Genomic DNA, 17,376 nt, shown 5'->3' with positions numbered 1-17,376 from the left:
TTGCTCTCATATTGTAGGGCTTACCTTACAAAGACTACCATGAGTCACTTGTTGTGAACTGCTGCTTCTGTCTGTATGCTGTTCAGAGCTAGCCAACAGCAAATGTAGGGTCTGGTTTTGGAGCTGTTCCTATATTAACTGAACTAAATTATTATAAGAGATCTTCCCTTTTCCCCATCCCCATGTGCTGCTCAAGAGCAGGGGTCGGTTAACCTTATTCTATTTCACCTATATTTTCATGTGAAAGTACTTTGTAACTGTAGTTGGTCTTAATCTGTTCTGAGGTACTATTATCTGCACTTGTGGCATGTGATGTTTCTTATAAGGGTCACTATGTTATAAAAAATATATAGTAATTCATTTTAAGCAGTTTCATTGTTTATTGTTATTGTGACCAACAGCTGTACATTATTGAGATTTAAGCTCTGTTTATGAGAGATGGTTTTAGGACCTACATGAGACAAATTATTTTATTTCCCATTAAAGTGAATTTTAATTAAACTTCATTTTTATTGCACATTTCTTCCTAACAAATATATAATGTTGCTGAAATGTCCAAAAAGCTAGAAGTCTAATAAGGGTCGTATTGGCTCAGTGTTCGCACATCTCACAGAAAAGGTCAACAGAACAGTGAGAGATGAACTGTCACTGATGATTAGCATAAAACTGCTTAGATTTCCACAAAAATGGAATCATCTATCCAAATAACAAAAACAAATGCAAATGAACCCTTGTTATTTTTCAGAATTTGACGTCTACACCATCTGAGATTGTTGTAGGGTAGTCAGCAGCTCCTCGCACCTAACAGGTGTAACTATGAAGTGAGAATAATGAGTCTGCAAGCAGGTCGATCTCAAAGCTTTACACGTCACAGACGTGGCTCTGTTTTTACCTGGGAAATCACTGCGGTAACTTGTACTGAACGCTTAACCTGGTTAAGCCAGGTTATGTAGACAGTTTCCATCTAAAAGTGTTACGTCTCCACTGATTCCTTTATTTACAGCATGTTTAAGTGCCCTAAAGACTGTTGGATAAATATGTTTTATATGTGCACACTGTTAAGCTGTACCTTTAGTACCTTATAAACACCATGAATAAAACCCAGCTGTAGTTACAACAGCACAAATGCACATCACATTATCACTGGGATGTGACATGTGATGCACAAAATGTATAAATGCTTTTATACTTGTACTTTATACTATGCATTTCTGCCACATGAATCACTTGTATTATTTGCATCAGTGTTGCATTTTAAATCTTTATTTTTCATACTATTTCTAGATTTTACCATCATTTTATTTTCATCATCTGATAATGTCTCTGATTGGACTCATTGTCTTCATATAGGAATTGTTGATTGTTGAAGCCCAGTTGATAGCCACCTTTATGATACTCCTTATCTTTGACTCAAGCTTGAGTCACCTTTCCAGCAGGTGTATTCCATTACTTCTTTAAGCTCTGATTGGTTAAGACTGCTTTCTCGCAGCATTTTTAACCCTTCACCTTGGGTAATTGTTCTACTGGTTGCCTTCAGAATGATGACTGCAAGCCGCTCACTGGGGTATGTGGCAGGTGTAGTTGGCTTTCTCTTTTTACACAACTGACTACTTTTTGTAGGCACGTGATTGATATTTTCAAATGGTTTCAGGGGTTCCCTTTTTGTCTTGCTGGTTGTGGATATATGCAGCCTTCCTCTTGAGAAAGGTAGGTGAAACATTCCTAAACATACAAAACTTTGTGATAAATCTTCATTAATTTCAGTTCTTTCTCACCCAGGCTCTAATCCCAGCACTCAATACAGGATAACTAATGTAAACACTGCAGATAATCTTGCCTCAAACCCAAGAGGAACTTTTTAGCCAATTTAACTCCTGGACTTGTTCCCTACAGCCCTCAATACAGAGGGGTTCTAGTCCCAGCATATGTCAGCTCCAGTGTTTCTCAACCTAATCAGGCTGGTGGATACACAGCTGGCTCTACATTAACTGGGGGTACTGTTCAGCCTGCAGCTTATAACCAGTGAAATATTTCATGAGTTTAAATGTGCATTGCTCTCATTACAAAAAGGCATTCTGCTTTCTCCTAGATTTAAATGTTGGTGCTTCCCCCGGTAGCAGTAACACTGCAGGTAATGTTGCCTTGACTCGGGGAGGACCTTATGCATACCCATCCTCTGTGGTTGTACCTTACAATACTCTGTATGGAGGGGTTGCAGTGCAGCAGCCTGGTGTCTATCAATATGCTCCCCAGAGCGTGCCAGTATTATATACTGGCTCCAGTTCTTCTGGTCCTGCCCAGGCTGGAGGATACACGACTGGCTCCACACAGGGTGGAGGTGCTGCTCGACCTGCAGCTGGTAAATAATGGAATATTTCATGATGCACTACAAACATTTATTGTGAACATTACCAGCAAGTGTTGTGTGGCTTTCTCTTTCAAAAGGTTCAAATGTTGGTGTTTCTACTGGAGGTAGCAGCGCAAATACTGGTGCTAATGTTGCCCTAAGCCAGGGAGGACCTTATCCATACCCCTCCTCTGTAGCTGTGCCTTATAGTGCTCCATATGGAGGTGTTGCAGTGCAGCAGCCTGGTTTCTCACATGCTGCTCAAAGTGTGGCAGCACCATACACCGGCTCCAGTTACTCCGCTCCTGCTCAGGCAGGAGGAAGCACAGCTGGCTCTGCACAAACTGGAGCAACTTCTCAACCTGCAGCTGGTACCTAGTGTGATGATGCAGTATAAATGCAATCATTAGGATCTCCTGACCTGAATCCTTGGTAACCTTGGCTTAAATTTTGCTTTCCTTAGAAATCAACTGGGCTATCCCACCTCCCAAGCTCGGTGAGGAATCATCACCCAACCCTCAAAGCCTTCCCTCTGGCACAGCTGATGAGCCTGGTGCGCTTCTACCACCAGTACCTGCGTACCAACCAGGAGAGTTGTCCCACTATGAGAAGGCTGCTGAGGCTGGGGACTACCAGTCGGAGACAGAAGAACTAGGTCGCAGGACTGTCCCAGCTACGATGGACTCTTTTGCTGCTGCGGGTGGACTGGCATCCCCAGGCTTTGCCACAGGACAGTTTGGAATGGGTGGGCTGTGGGGTAGTCCGTATCCATCCTTTGACTTCTTGTTCCTGACTGGCCAGTACCCTGCGGGCACAGTCAGTCACTTCAGCCAGGACTACGAGCAGGGACGAGACTACTCTCACAGCACTCACTACCTGAAAGACCACCCCTACCCCGGCTTTGCACAGTCAGTGGGGGCTGTTGGAGCAGCTCAGAGCCTTCAGACTCCCAGCTTGTATGTGAGCAGTCCAGTGGTGGGAGGTTATTACCAGGTTGGAGCACAAACAGTACCTGCTCCTTCCTACACAGGTGTTACGCAGGTATGTTTCCTAAAATGCCTACATGTCACAATCTGCATATTGTAACTGTACTAACTCTTTCCCTCTTTCCTTCCAGATAAAATACTAGCTGAATCTCAAAGGCATGAGCACAAGTTTAATCAATAAAGTCTTATGAAATACTCCTGGTCACTTTTCTTATTAGTGGTGGTGCGGGAACGACTAAGGTTGTAGAAATTGCATGTAATGTAACTACTGGGCTCAATTTATGATCTGTTAAAAGACCGAATGCGCGCCTGAATTTAGACCTGCCCATGTGGGGTTTATGACCTTAAGGGAACTACTTGGGTTTTCTGTTGGCAACCTGTAGTGACCCATAAGTGGACAGTCCCACTTATGGCCTGGTATAAGCAAGTTTACCCTGCTCAGGCTGTCAAGAAGGGCATCCAGTTTTGTAAGTTGTAGATCTATATGTTAAGGTGGATCTCACACTGGCAGTAACCTATATACGCTTTCAAGTATTTAACATAAAAATACTGGAAGGGTTTACTTTCCCTGGTGGGAATTGCAAAAAATGTGGACACACAAGCAGTACAAGGGAATCACTTGGAAACCTTTCACCTAAGCTACAGACAATAATTTGAATCCTCCACATATGTACAGATTCTGAAATCTACTAGATTATAGGAGGGTAACTATAAATAGCTGAACTCCCCCTCCCTTTGCCACATGGCTCCTTCTTTCACAAACATCAAGGTTACATTAGATGAAGAGCTGTGATTTGAGTCGTGATGTACAAGGTGTTGACAGGAGAACTGCAGTGAGTTTAGAGCGAAATGATACATGGACCATTTGATTCCACTCAAGAAAGAAAGCCTACTCTAAGGGAAATTATGTACATTCACTAAGAAAAGGCCCTCAAAAGTCACATTTGGGTTTCAGGGCTGAAAATTTTATTGTCAAGTACATTTATTTTTTTCAAAAAAATAAAATAAGTGTGTGTAATTTCTTAAAATATTTAGGTGGATTTTATTGCTTTGAACAGAGCTGAGAGCTGTGTTTCATGTTTCCTTTTCTTGACCTTTTGCTATAAGTATAAGTTTCCCAAATGTTGAACTGTTGCTTTTAATTTTATTAATTTAAGCATCCCAACAGTACAGTACTCTAAATCACCACACTTTACAGTAAGAGCTTATAAACGGGACAGGTGGTAGCTAAATTGTGTCTATATTTTGCTAAAAGAGAGAAGGCATATTTAATGGTTTCAGTGCTTATGTATATGTGTGTGTGTACAACCATGGTTTCCACAGCAGACGCAGCTGTCCGGCCTGGAGGACTGAGCCTATGTCACTGTAACTCTATTTTGGGAACCTGTGTTGTCCAAAAGGTCAGATAAAGAAGCACAGGAATCCTTACAAAGCAGAGGGCGGGGGTGTCGGGTGAAGGCGGATATTCACAAACCAACACACACACACATACGTGTTAAAACTCAGGACAGTGTTGCTGAGAAGGGGAGAAAGGCAGACAGGAGTAGTGGGACACAGAGACATTAAGAGGGGCTTTCACCTTTGACTGAATTAAAACGTTAGTGTACCAAAGTCTGATCTGACCTCTAATCCAGCTGATACACACACATTTATGGACACCATGGATGGAGAATCACCCAAACAGGACACATTCGATTCCACGGAATCAACCAATCCCACTGACACCAACAACAACAGCAACCAGGTCTGTATCATTTATTTATTTATTTAACATGTTCATTAACATTTTCACATTCACCCACAATGACTGTCCATCATGTTCTGTACTGGGAAAAAGCAGTGAGAGTGTTCGTGGCTGTAGCAGGTGCTGTGTTGGGACAGCAGAGCGGGAGAAGGGGTTGTTGGCTGCATTTGCTACACCTGTTCTTACTACTGGCTGAAGAATGACACATACACACGTAAATACACACTCACACAAGTTATGCAAAGTAGTGCACATGACACACACTAAGCCACACATACAACGTTGGAGTTTCCTTTTCCCACTGATGAGTCACTGCTGTGATGCCTGACCTGGTGTGTCATTAATAAACAGGGTACATGGGCCTATTTAATCATGAGGAAATAATAATGTATGCATTACATTTTTTTTGTATGAAGATTTTTAACATATGATGTGAGATCATTGGTTTTAAAACTGTAAAAGGCCAATTTTCCCCTTGAAAGTTCCAACTCTGAGGTGTATATTTATAATACTCAACAAATCCCAGAGCTCCAGGTCTCACATTACAAGGACTGTGTTATCCCTCGAGTAACTTGTGGAAAGTCCACTTTATTTATACAGCAGCTTTCATGTAAACAGCTCAAACGTTTCACATAGCAAGACCAAGAACTGAAGAACACAGAAAAATCACAAAGAATAATTTTAAAAATACAAATCAGAGTTAATGAAAGAAATACCTAAAAAAAAATACAACACACAGCAAATGAACTAATGGCTCGCATTACAAATCTGAAATAAATAAAATAAAAAACACAATAAACTTTTGTTCATTCTTCATACATTTTTTCATGAAAGAAACAGAAAAAATCCTCTTTACAAGACTGAAAAGAAGAAGATAGTTATCAGAGATGTAAATAACTGAAAGAAAAGAGGAAGACTATCCTCTGAGTCATGCTGAAAAGAAAACATGTGATGTAGTGCCCCCACAGAGAAATGACTATGAAGAAGCTTCTCCCTTCTTCACAAGGGGTCACCACAGCGGGTAAATCTGGATCTCTGATCTGGCAAAATTCTATATGGGATACCCTTCTTCACCCAAACCCAGGGAAAGGAAATAGCAAAGAAAATTACTGTGTAACCTACACTGTTACTTATACTGAATACTCCACCTTAAACTCCACTTTGTCTTGATGCCTTGGTATAAGGCTAGAATTTAGAAGTGATAGAACTATTGTCACAGACATGTATTACGAGTGTTTGTCACATATTTATTTTTGCACAGGCCGGCGAGCCAGAGGTGGAGAATAAAGACTTGGGGGAAGGAGCAGAAGGTCAGAGGGTAATGGAGACTGAGGATAAGGCTGAGGAAGATACTGTATCAGAAGAGGCAGAAAAGGAGACGTCAGGAGACACAAAGAAACCTCAGACTGTGTCACAGTCTGGTGAAGATGATACTGAAGCAGCTGCACAAGATAAGGAGAAAGCATCTACTGGTGCTGAGGTGAAGGATTCTGAACGTGAAGGAAAAGATAAAGAGGAGGATGCAGAAGAAACCGAGAAAGGAGGGCAAGTGGCAGAGATCCAGAGTAGTGAGACTGGAAAAGATGGAGAGGACATGAAGGACAAAGAGAAAGAGAAAAAGGAAATAGGTAAAGATGTGAAAGAACAAGAGGCAGAGAAGAAAAAACAAGTGACAGAGGAAGATGCAGAGCCAAAGGACAAAGGAAAGACAAAAGAAGCAGAAAAGCAGGCAAAGCCCAAAAGAAAGAGTGGTCCCCCCTCCTCTTCTCTCTCTCGACCAAGACCCTCTGCACGCTCCATAAGAGCGTCTGCTAAAAACGACATCATCGCCAAGTTCCAGAAGGGCGCACCAGAGTGAGTAACTACATGATGCTTAGTACCTCAAATTAGAGTGTGACAGTTAAAAATGTTCCTCAAGAGGTTAAATCAGAAACTGTGTTGCAACACTGCTAGGACACCAATACCTCGCAACTTCAAGATTCAGAAGTCATCTGCTGCTGTGGCTACAGGAGCTTCAATCAAACAGAAGATACTTCAGTGGTGTCGCAACAAGACTCGGAACTACGAGGTGAGCTCAGCGTTAAATCTTTATCTAATGCGACACATCCGCATTCTAGATCCAGAGATAAAAGAAGACCTAATTTAAGATGCTCTTCCCATGTGTCTGTCTCTTGCATTTTTTAGGGCATCAACATAGAAAACTTCTCGTCATCCTGGTGCAATGGGATGGCATTCTGCGCTCTGATTCATCGTTTCTTTCCAGATGCTTTTGAATACAGCTCACTGAAGCCAGAGGAGAGGGAGAAAAACTTCACTCTGGCCTTCAAAACTGCAGAGTATGGATTTCTTCATTCTTTCTTCTCTCAGTTCAGTTCAGCTAAGACTGAATAACACAATTACAATATTTAAGAGTCGGAACTTTACATGCAGAACATAATATAACAAGGTCACGGTGAATAATACAAAAGGAGAACTGCTGTGAAAAGAATGTAACTAAAATAAAATTCTGCATGTTGGCTGTCCAAAAAAGAAAGTTTCAGGAAAACAATGTATGGAATGACACTGTTAATGTAAATGCACCTGGTTAGAAATCTCTTATTCATATTACTATGAATGACTGCCACCTTGTCACCTCAACTTTATCCTTTCCCCTCCTTTGTGTATCCCTGACAGGTCCTTGGCTGACTGCTGCCCTCTGCTGGAAGTGAGTGACATGCTCATGATGGGTAACAACCCAGACCCAATGTGTGTGTTCACATATGTCCAGTCCCTGTGCCACAGCCTCTCCAAAATAGAGAAAGAGAGGAAGGACAAAGAGAAGGGGGAGAAAGAGAAGGCTGGTAACGAGGAGGAAGAGAAGGACAAAGGAGATGATGCAGCAGGAGAGGTGTCGCCAGAGAAAGATGAGGAAGAGTCTGCTGAGAACGAGACGATGAGCAGTCAGGAGGATAAACCAGTAGACGGTACAGAGATGGAGGGCACTAATGAGGAAGGGAGTCCATCAAAGAGCTGTGTGGTGGAGGAAGGTCAGAGTTCATCAGTCGAGGCAGAGTCTTAGACAGACACTGGCAAACACAAAGACTGAAAAGACCAAAAAGATTGTTTATGGTACTACAAGGAGCAAGTCTTAGTCTGGCATTGTTGGACTGACTACTGTCGGAGTAATGAGGTACAACAAAAAAATCACTCAAAACTAAAATACTTGTGATGATGATGTCTCGTAGTTACAGCGTGTTTGAAAATGTACTTCTGTGTGTGTTTTTTCCATTTACAGATATGCTGTTTTTTATGTTGTTCTGAGCACGAAAAGCAAGAAATTGCTGTGTATCTATGAAAAAATAACAATGAAACAAAGATCTTGTGAATTAAAAAGCTGCTTGTGCAATAAGAAAACCTTGAGAGAGTGTGTGCCGTATTTACTTTTTTCATAATACACATGAAAAGGTTAAACTATTTCTGGTCAGATGTTAAAATTTTGAGTTGTTCAAGATTGTTACTGTGAACAAGGTAACAGTGGGGAGGGGGTTATGACACTGTGAAAGATTGTGCGGGCAAATGTTCAGGGTTTTCAGGCAGACAAAAGATGCTACAAGAGCTGTGAAAAGCTTCCAAAAGAAAAGTTGGTCTGCTAATGCAATTTATAACACTATCCTCCATTAAATTGAATGTAAACAACACCCCAAAGCAGGTTTCTCTGGGCCAGAGCTTATTTAAGAGGGCCAGAGACCAAGTGTAGGTCTATCCAATTCAAATTTAATATTGATTTTGTTAATCGTAGATCCCCCACATCCCCCAAACTAAAGCGGAAAGCGAACAGCTATCATTACTCCTGTGATGGTACTGGGGAAACATTAATCTATATAGATGAGGTAACTCCCCCTCACATGTGAAGTCATCATTATGTTTAAATATGTGGAGAGACATGTTCTTTCCTGGAAGGCCTTTTAAAAATGTAAACCCATTGAAACAATTCGCTGTATCGAAACAAACTAATACCACAAAGCCAACTGTTGAGCAACTAAAACTATATCAACCAAGAATTGCCTTCAAAACTACAGAAATTGGTTTCTTCAAACAAACATCATCACCAGCCAAGCATCACCCCCCAGTGTCCCTGCTTTCTGGGTATTACGGTAATCAGCATCATGCTACCAGGAAGGCCATTGTGTTGTCTCTTTTGTTAAGCTAACCTACTGACCGTGTTGCGCCCTTTTTTCAACACAAATCTCGGTGGCAGCAAAGTGAAACATGTCCACAAACATGCCACCGGGGAGCCTGAATCTGGAGTCACAGCTTTTGTCCATTATGGACGTGCTGGTGAAAGCGGCGGTGGCAGAAATCAGCCAGCTGTTCTCGGAGAGCTCGGCGTCTCTCCGTCTGCATTTAACCCAGAGCTTGAAGGAAAACGAAAACCTGAGGACGAGGATGAAGGTTATGAGGAGTGAGCTCTTCTCCCTCAGGCTACAAACCAGAACTAATCGACCAGCGAGCCGCTTTTCTCCCATCAGAGGAAACATAACCAAACCACGAGCTAAGCCACAAGGTAACGATACTTTCACTTTAAAAGTACTTCATACTCGAGTAACAAATAACATTCCGCCCCCGCCATTTATATAATTAACTATTAAATACCCACCGCTAGTTACTTCAAACTAATAACGTATAAAACAGCTGTTTTAGCTAGTTTAACGAGTTGATTATGAAAATGCAGATGTGCGGAGTAGTATCGCGCATCAGACACAGCTGGCCCTGGTCATGTGACACAGATAACAGAACCAGCGGGTTTTTTATTGTGGTGATAAAAGTTTATTCGGCTTATTAAATGTGAATTCACTCACTTACTTAAACTTAATAATGGTCAGCTAAACCGAAACATAAACAAATAAACAAATACACAAATAAATAAAGACACATTTCGATACGCTCATTCAAAGCCTCAGTCTAAAATAATTGTTAAGTGGAATTTCCGCTTAAAGTATGTGATGCTGAATTATAACAAGTCCAACCTCAACTCAGAACATGTGTCTGTCCCTTTAAATACATTTAGTCTTCACCACAATCAACCCATAAAGAATCAAAGACTCAGGTACACAGGTTATTTATGGACATATTCTATGTTATCATAAATCACTAATACGATGAATTAAAAATCAATGTCTTACATGATCTTTCATATTACATTTCCTTTATAGACATTCTTTTTAAAGGAAAAGTAATGTTTTGTCACTTTTATTGTGTTCACTGTCAGGTAATTGAGTGGCGTAAACCACAGAGACCGTAGAGAAATGCCATTAATTCCCTGAGTTTTAAGTTCCATATCATATTTGGTGTCGACATGTCAACTTGTTTTTTTTGCAGACACAGAACATAAACAGATTTCCCTAACATTTGTTATCTCTCATTAATTGACTCTTTTACTCTCTGCATGAATCTGAGGGTTGATTAATAGCATACCGACTTTATATCAAGCTTAAAGTCAGAGCTGTCTGTGTCTCAAAAGTGTCTGAATTGCTTAATTAATAATTTTCTGCAGCATTAATCCTTTTCTTAGTTTACAGTTTTATTTTTTATGCAATTCACTTCAATTTTGAATTCAGTCTTATGTGCATAGCTCCAAATCACAGCAACTGTGAGCTCAAGGCACTTAATTAATGTCTTTTTTATCACTATTTTATCATCATCCTCTGACAAGACCTTTGACTGGAGTAGGCGACACTCATAGGGATCATTTTGTGCAAAGAGGAATCATATGACATGTGAAACACTCATTTTTCTGTGAGCGCACACAGAGCCTGCTTTTGTGATGCTTGTTATCTCCGCTGGGGGTATTAGGTGTTATTGAGCCAGCTAATGCAAAGAAAACCTGGCTGTGTTGAACTTCCTTCATTTTATTCCTGTCAGCTCGTTTCAGCAAACACATGTGACACCAACAGGGAAGTTGCCTCCCCCCCGTCTATTCTTGACTCTTAAAATCTTTCGTTTTCAGCTCGTATAAATACTGATACCAACAGATGAACAAATAGCTAACTGAAAGTAAATCAAATATTTAATAAAAATATGGAGGACTTGTCCATATTTGGTATTACAAACTGTGCAGTAAGGCTTTGGTGCAAATATTTGTTGAGACCAGGATGTCTAAATGACTGTGACTCACCTCTTCAAAAGTACTGTGTTTAGTTCAGGTTTTGATCAATCTTGAGGTAAAAGTAACACAGAAACTAGTTATAAAAACTAACCATTTTCTGAAATCAAACCAAACTGAACTGAGGGTATAAACTCAAAAAAGAAATAATATTAGAAATATTAAAAAATGATCAGCTGTAATATCTCTGGGCTGCACAATATGAGGAACCTGCATAGTGCTGCAAAATTGTTCTGTATTTTAAAGACTTTAAAAGCTTACAGTTTCTTCTGCTTATCTAGTTCAGGGTTGCAGGGAAAACTTTTACATTTAGACTGTAGGTGTGACAATGAATCTAATCTCTGGACTGTGGGTGAAAACTAGAGTACCTGTAAAGAACCCACGCAGAAAGAACACACAAACTCCACATAGTCTGAATTCAAAGCAGGATCGTCTTGCTGTGAGATGACAATGCTGACCACTGCACCACCAAGCCTGTCACACTCTATAAGTGTCAGCGAATAAAAATGCTTTGAAGCGTGCATATTCAGTGTGGCTCTGTAGTTCAGTGATTTATACATTCACTAGCATTGCAGTTAACATTGCTTTAAATAAAACTAACCACCACAAGTCTTTCCTGGGTGGTGCAACAGTACAGCTAATAAAACAGTTGTGGGTTTGAGGACAGTAAAGGTATGATTGTTGCTCTTCTGTGACTACATCAACACCATCTGTGGTCACAGTTATTTAAGTTACCCTCAAAGTAGTAGGGTCCTGGGTTCAAATCTGTGCTTATCTGGGGACAGGACACTCTCGCAAAAGACATTCTTAATCTAAGGAGTTTCACTTCCTGGTTAAATAAAGATTAATGAATAATAAAAATGTATTTTCCTTTTCTTCTTCAGTTCTCATCAAATCACAAGTGGCTCAAAAGGCGGGTGGGGAAGCTGCTTCTATCGTCCTGCAGTCGGAGAAAAAGACCACCTCCTCAGCAGCTCAAGTGCAGGTACATGCAGTCCATAAATGAATAGCAGTAGCTCTGTTTGAAATCTAGTTTGCTCATGCATAGCTGTCCTTAATGTGCTAGTGTGCAGATGTGGAGAGTCCAGATGTCATTCTAATCAAAGATGAGGATGATGTGGGTGGATGTGGGCCAGATGTTGGTGGTGAGTAGGATTTTTAAGTGAGCTTAAAGGGCTGATTAATTATTATTTTTATTTGTATTTTATGTCTTTACTTGTCATCACTACAGCTCACAGATTCTAAAAGCCTAGATTGTCTATCTTCTATCTTAGGGCTGAAAAACAATTATACCAGGCAAGCCGAGAATAGGAGGAAGAAAGTAGATCAGACGTCAAGCATCTGATAGAAAGTCTCTCTTTCTAAATTACACACAAGCAGTTCCTCATTGATGAGTGCTGAGTAAGACTGGCCTAAGCGCTTCTGTTTCATAGTGGCCTTTAAAGATGCTATTCTCTGTCTTTTCAGATCAGGGTGACTTTAGAAACCACAGTCTGCAGGGCGGTGTTGCAACAGGAGCTCAGAATTTGGAGCCAGCTGGTTCCTCTTGCTCGACAGGTGATAACGAGGAGCTGAGAATCGTGTGCGTTCACGGCCGAGGCGAAGGGCCTCTACAGGATGAAAGTGACACCCTCTTCTCTGCGTCTGAGCTTCAGGCTTTTAGCTCTCTGTCTGACCACAACGTCGGCCACGACAACCTCCTGAATTTCACCACTGGCGCAAGTGACAGAGCTCCAATGAGAGTCACACAGGATAACAGTGCCGGACTGGTGAGAAACAACCAACTTGAAAGAAATAATTCCACACAAATGGCTCTGACAGCATTGAACCCTGGATTGAAATCGCCACTAGTAGTAACTGAGGGTCAAGTGGGGCACCCCAGCCACATGAGCCAGTTCCCACAGCAGCAGAACGTCTTCCCTCACACCGCCAACAAATCCCTGGACTGCAACTTCTGTGGCGAGCGCTTCCACAGCCGCGAAGACCTCATCGTACATCGCGCGAGTCACACCGGGGAGTCTCCGGTCCCTTGCTCTCTGTGCGGCAAGTCGTTTGTCAACAAGACCACACTTAGCATCCACATGCGCATTCACACGGGCGAGAAGCCGTACGCATGTGCGCAATGTGGAAAACGCTTCACGCAGAACGGCAGTCTGAAGATCCACCTGCGGACACACTCCGGAGAGAAGCCGTACACCTGCAGTCAGTGCACAGCCAGTTTCAACAACCCCAGCAACCTTCGCAGACACATGATCACACACACCAACGGGGCGCTCTGACCCCAACGAACTAGAAAGACTTGATAGACTTTGCAGTTTAGAAGCACTTTTACTGTCATTTGTGCCACAGTGTAAAACTGTTTTGGATCACGCGCACTTGTAGATTCCAGATACGCTGACACAAACGCTGTTCAGATTTTTTAACTATAGGAAAACCGGCTTTCTATTCTCGAGCGTGCACAACAGATCCTCAAATGAAGACACTGAAATAAAGAACCATGTCACAGTTAGCAGTGGGTGACTGTGGATTACTTCTGTTTTGGTCTATGTTATTTCAAAATGGGATATCAATTATCATTTAAAGCTTGGACCACAAAATAATTGCCAGAAAATGTTTAATGAAATTATTGAACATTCGGACAAGTTTTTAAAAATAATATTTGAATACTAATTTGCATATATGAGTTTAACTTTGTTTCATATTTGCTCGTTTTTTGCGTTAGTACCTTAAAAATGTCATGCGCAATTTATTTAGGTTTGTCAGGGGGAAGATTACACTAGAAATCTCAGAAATTGCTGTCAAATATGATACGCTACGCATTAAGGGGTTAAAGTCTATTTTATAGCAGACTTCTGTATCGATAAAGTACCACGACAAGACTGTTTGTGGCCAGATTTGAGCATTTCTGAATTTTATTTATGCACCACATTTAATACAGTGTTATAAAGCATTCCAGCTCAATGATTTGCCCACTGCAGCAAACTGATATATATTAAATTAATGTTTTCTGACCCCAGACTCTGTTCTAGGAAGCACGTTCAGCATACTCAGGTTATTCCCTTTATCTGGATTCACTTATTCTAACACTAGTAATCAGGATAAGCAGTCACATGAAGCTGGCTATCAGCTGGCTAACTTAGGGTTTCCTCTCTGTGTTCATATCAAAGAGGTGGCGTTGGCAGAATCTGACCAATTACAAAGATGGATAAGTGACAGCAGAGTGGCTGATTTTACACAAGAAGATCAAACTGTAGTATTAGAAAACTATGAAGCAGTTACACACACAATACAAACTGAAAGTAAAACGGATTCTGCAGACAAAGCAGCAGTAGGACTGCGTGTATGCTTCAAGTGTTTTTGTTAGTAAGACTGGAAAACACCTACTGTTTTTAATAATATAGCAAGTTGAAGCTAGGAAAGAAAGCTGGCCAAAAATGCAGACGGTGTAAGTTAACAGATGCATCAATATCACAATTCTGTTTAAAGATCTGATAGCTGATAGGTGGTGATTTTATACCTGTTGATCTCTAATCTCAAATATAACCCACACTGGTCTGCAGCATGAGTTACCATGGCGATGTCCAAACTGCAAGAAGTGAATAAAGGTTAACCCTGAAGTTACTGGGCTTAGTTCAAATCCACTGATGTAAAGCTGCTTTTATATACTATAGGGATACTTTTAAGTAACTGCCGAGCTTCCTCAAATAAGATTTAATTCAGTCTGAACTTCAAACAAATTGAGAACGAAAAACATGAATCATTACTTATAACAGTTGCTTTTACATGTGTATTATTTCCTTTAAAAACGCACTACCTCTACTGTTGTCATTTTTTGCAGCTTTTTTCCTCTTTTTTGTACTTCCTGGATAGATAGGGCAATAATATGCTAGTCAGTGTGGATATTCTGAATAAATATAGTTGCTTTTTTACTCGATGCCTGAAGAGTTTCATTTTGCACCTCTAGAGTGCAGTGTTGTGCCCCCCCCCCCCCCCCCCCCCCCCCCCCCCCAGCACTTATAATGTCTTAAGGCAGGGGTATTAAACTAAAATTTGAGGAGGTCCAGTTGGAGAAAATCTTCTCAAGCAGAGGTCCGGGACATCATAATGTCTAACTTACGTTATGATTGTGATAGAGAAGCAACCTTTTTTTTTAAATTTTTATTTATATCTGAACGTATGAACAATAGACTGTCAAATCAATGAAAATACAAGTTAAAACATTTCAACAAAATTTATTGTTAACACTGAAACACACAGTAGGCCTACATTAGAAATAGGGCTGCTGTTTAAAATGAATTAGAGAAAATAAATAAAATGGCTAAATTGTGCATCTTAAAACAAAGTGATTAATTTCAGAAAAAAAAAGTTTCCCTTTTTCTTTACATTTTACATCTCGACTAAACAGTCTCAATACATTTTCAACAGATAACATCAAAACATTTTAATAATTTTACAGTTTCTCTTTCTTTCCCCCTTATATTCCACGTCCCAACTTTCTGTTGTTCAGTGAGAGAACTGAGCTTTAGTTCGCTCTACTAGGATTTTAAATCTGGGCTGGAATGGTGTCAGGGCCATTCTCATACACATGTGTAGGTGCTCATTGGTGATCCTGGAACGATATTTAGTTTTTATTATGTTCATTGTGGAGAAAGCTGCCTCACAGCTGTATGTGGAGCCAAACATGGTCAAGATGTACAGGGCTACTTTCCTCAGATTTGGGAAAGCTGTCTCAGAGACCAATTGGGGCCAGAAAGTGGCAGGTTCAGTTCTTCCAAACTGCTCTTTCAGGGCCACATCTGCTTGGAGATCAATTAGTTGCATTTGAAGAGGCCCAGCATTTGCCCACTTGAAGTGCTGTGTGACTTCCTTTGAGAACCCTCTGACATCAGTGATGGCAAATGGGTTCTTTATGAACATGGTGAGCTGCTGTCCAAAGCTGAAGCTATCAAAACGTTTGCTGAAGTTTTCAATCAGCTTATCAACAAAGTCAACAAAAGAGGACACATCTCTCTGTCCCTGAACCTGTTCCTTCACTGTTGGGAAGTGTGCATAGTCTCCTTGCAGGTCTTCTTTGAACACTTCAAGTTTCCTCTGAAAGCAGTGGACAGCTGTCATCAGTTCACAAATTGAATTGTCCTTGCCCTGCAGCTTCAAATTCAGTTCATTCAGGTGTGAAGTGATATCAACCAAAAAGGCCACAATATCCATGTTTTTCCCATCATTTAAAAAGAGAGAAAAGTTTGTTGCTTTTTGACTTTCCAGCTCTTCCAAGAAAGCTGCTACTTCACTTCTGATGGACCAAAATCGCTCCAATGCCCTGCCTTTGCTAAGCCATCTCACATTGTTGTGAAGCAGAAGATCATCAGCGTGTGCATCAACTTCTCTGAGAAATTCCCTGAGCATGCGATGCTGACAAGAAGAAGATGCCCTGAGAAAATTAATCATTTTCATCATTGTTTTCATCACCTCAGCATACTCGTCTGACAGGGTGGAGCATAACACTGACTGATGAATAATGCAATGATAAGAGATTAGCTCGGGATTGTCCTCTTTCATTCTTGCTACAGCTCCTTTCTCTCTCCCCATCATAGCAGGGGCTCCATCTGTGGTTATTGAAACCACTTGGTTTGGCTCTATTCCTCGCTTTGTTAACATTTCCTTAATGGCCAGGTAAATATCCTCTCCTCTTGTAGTGCTGTGAAGGGAAGTTACACCTAGCAGGTCTTCACAGAACTCTTTCTTATCATTGTTGAAGAACCTTACATAAACTAACAGCTGAGCATTGTCAGACACATCAGTGGACTCATCTACAGCCAAGCCTACACATGGTGTCTTATGAATAGCTTCTTCCAGCTGGGATAGCACATCCTGAGCTAATAATTCACTTCTCTTTGTGGCTGTTGATGCTGACATAGGTATTTGCTTTATTTTGTCATGAAGCTCTTCTTTTTGTTTACCCTCAAGTAATGTTTCTGCTACTGCACTCATGCACTCTTTGACAACACCTGCAAAGGGCTTTTTGTGTTGACCTAAAATCCAAGCAACTCTGAGGGAACATTCATGAGCACGTTGTTGGGCGGTGAAAGAACTGGTTAAGATCCTTGTGGACTGATCATATTGGGCTCTGAGACTGCTAATTTTCTGGGACCTGAGTTCA

At 41.0% G+C, this 17,376-nt stretch overlaps 3 protein-coding genes across 3 annotated transcripts; all 3 read left to right on the top strand.

Moving 5' to 3' along the window:
- Positions 1-1,469: 1,469 nt before the first annotated feature.
- LOC112429644 (uncharacterized) lies at positions 1,470-3,528 on the top strand. Its single transcript, XM_004545469.4, has 6 exons — positions 1,470-1,564; positions 1,652-1,707; positions 2,090-2,359; positions 2,446-2,718; positions 2,811-3,388; positions 3,465-3,528. Exons 1-6 carry the CDS (start codon positions 1,539-1,541, stop codon positions 3,474-3,476), a joined length of 1,215 nt encoding a protein of 404 aa, XP_004545526.2. The 5' UTR covers positions 1,470-1,538; the 3' UTR covers positions 3,477-3,528.
- A 1,287-nt stretch (positions 3,529-4,815) lies between these two features.
- Positions 4,816-8,476, top strand: smtnl1 (smoothelin-like 1). Its single transcript, XM_004545468.5, has 5 exons — positions 4,816-5,077; positions 6,339-6,931; positions 7,031-7,145; positions 7,262-7,413; positions 7,751-8,476. The coding sequence occupies exons 1-5, from the start codon at positions 4,985-4,987 to the stop codon at positions 8,133-8,135; spliced, it is 1,338 nt and encodes a 445-aa protein (XP_004545525.1). The 5' UTR covers positions 4,816-4,984; the 3' UTR covers positions 8,136-8,476.
- Positions 8,477-9,205: 729 nt separating this feature from the next.
- On the top strand, positions 9,206-13,749 carry LOC101484204 (uncharacterized). Its single transcript, XM_004545467.3, has 4 exons — positions 9,206-9,620; positions 12,104-12,204; positions 12,286-12,364; positions 12,687-13,749. The coding sequence occupies exons 1-4, from the start codon at positions 9,326-9,328 to the stop codon at positions 13,496-13,498; spliced, it is 1,287 nt and encodes a 428-aa protein (XP_004545524.3). The 5' UTR covers positions 9,206-9,325; the 3' UTR covers positions 13,499-13,749.
- The last annotated feature ends 3,627 nt before the right edge of the window (positions 13,750-17,376 follow it).

Source organism: Maylandia zebra, linkage group LG2 (genome assembly GCF_041146795.1).
Source record: "Maylandia zebra isolate NMK-2024a linkage group LG2, Mzebra_GT3a, whole genome shotgun sequence".
Classification (NCBI taxonomy): domain Eukaryota; kingdom Metazoa; phylum Chordata; class Actinopteri; order Cichliformes; family Cichlidae; genus Maylandia; species Maylandia zebra.
The sequence above is the reverse complement of the archived record's forward strand: the minus strand, read 5'-3'. Positions and strand labels throughout refer to the sequence as shown.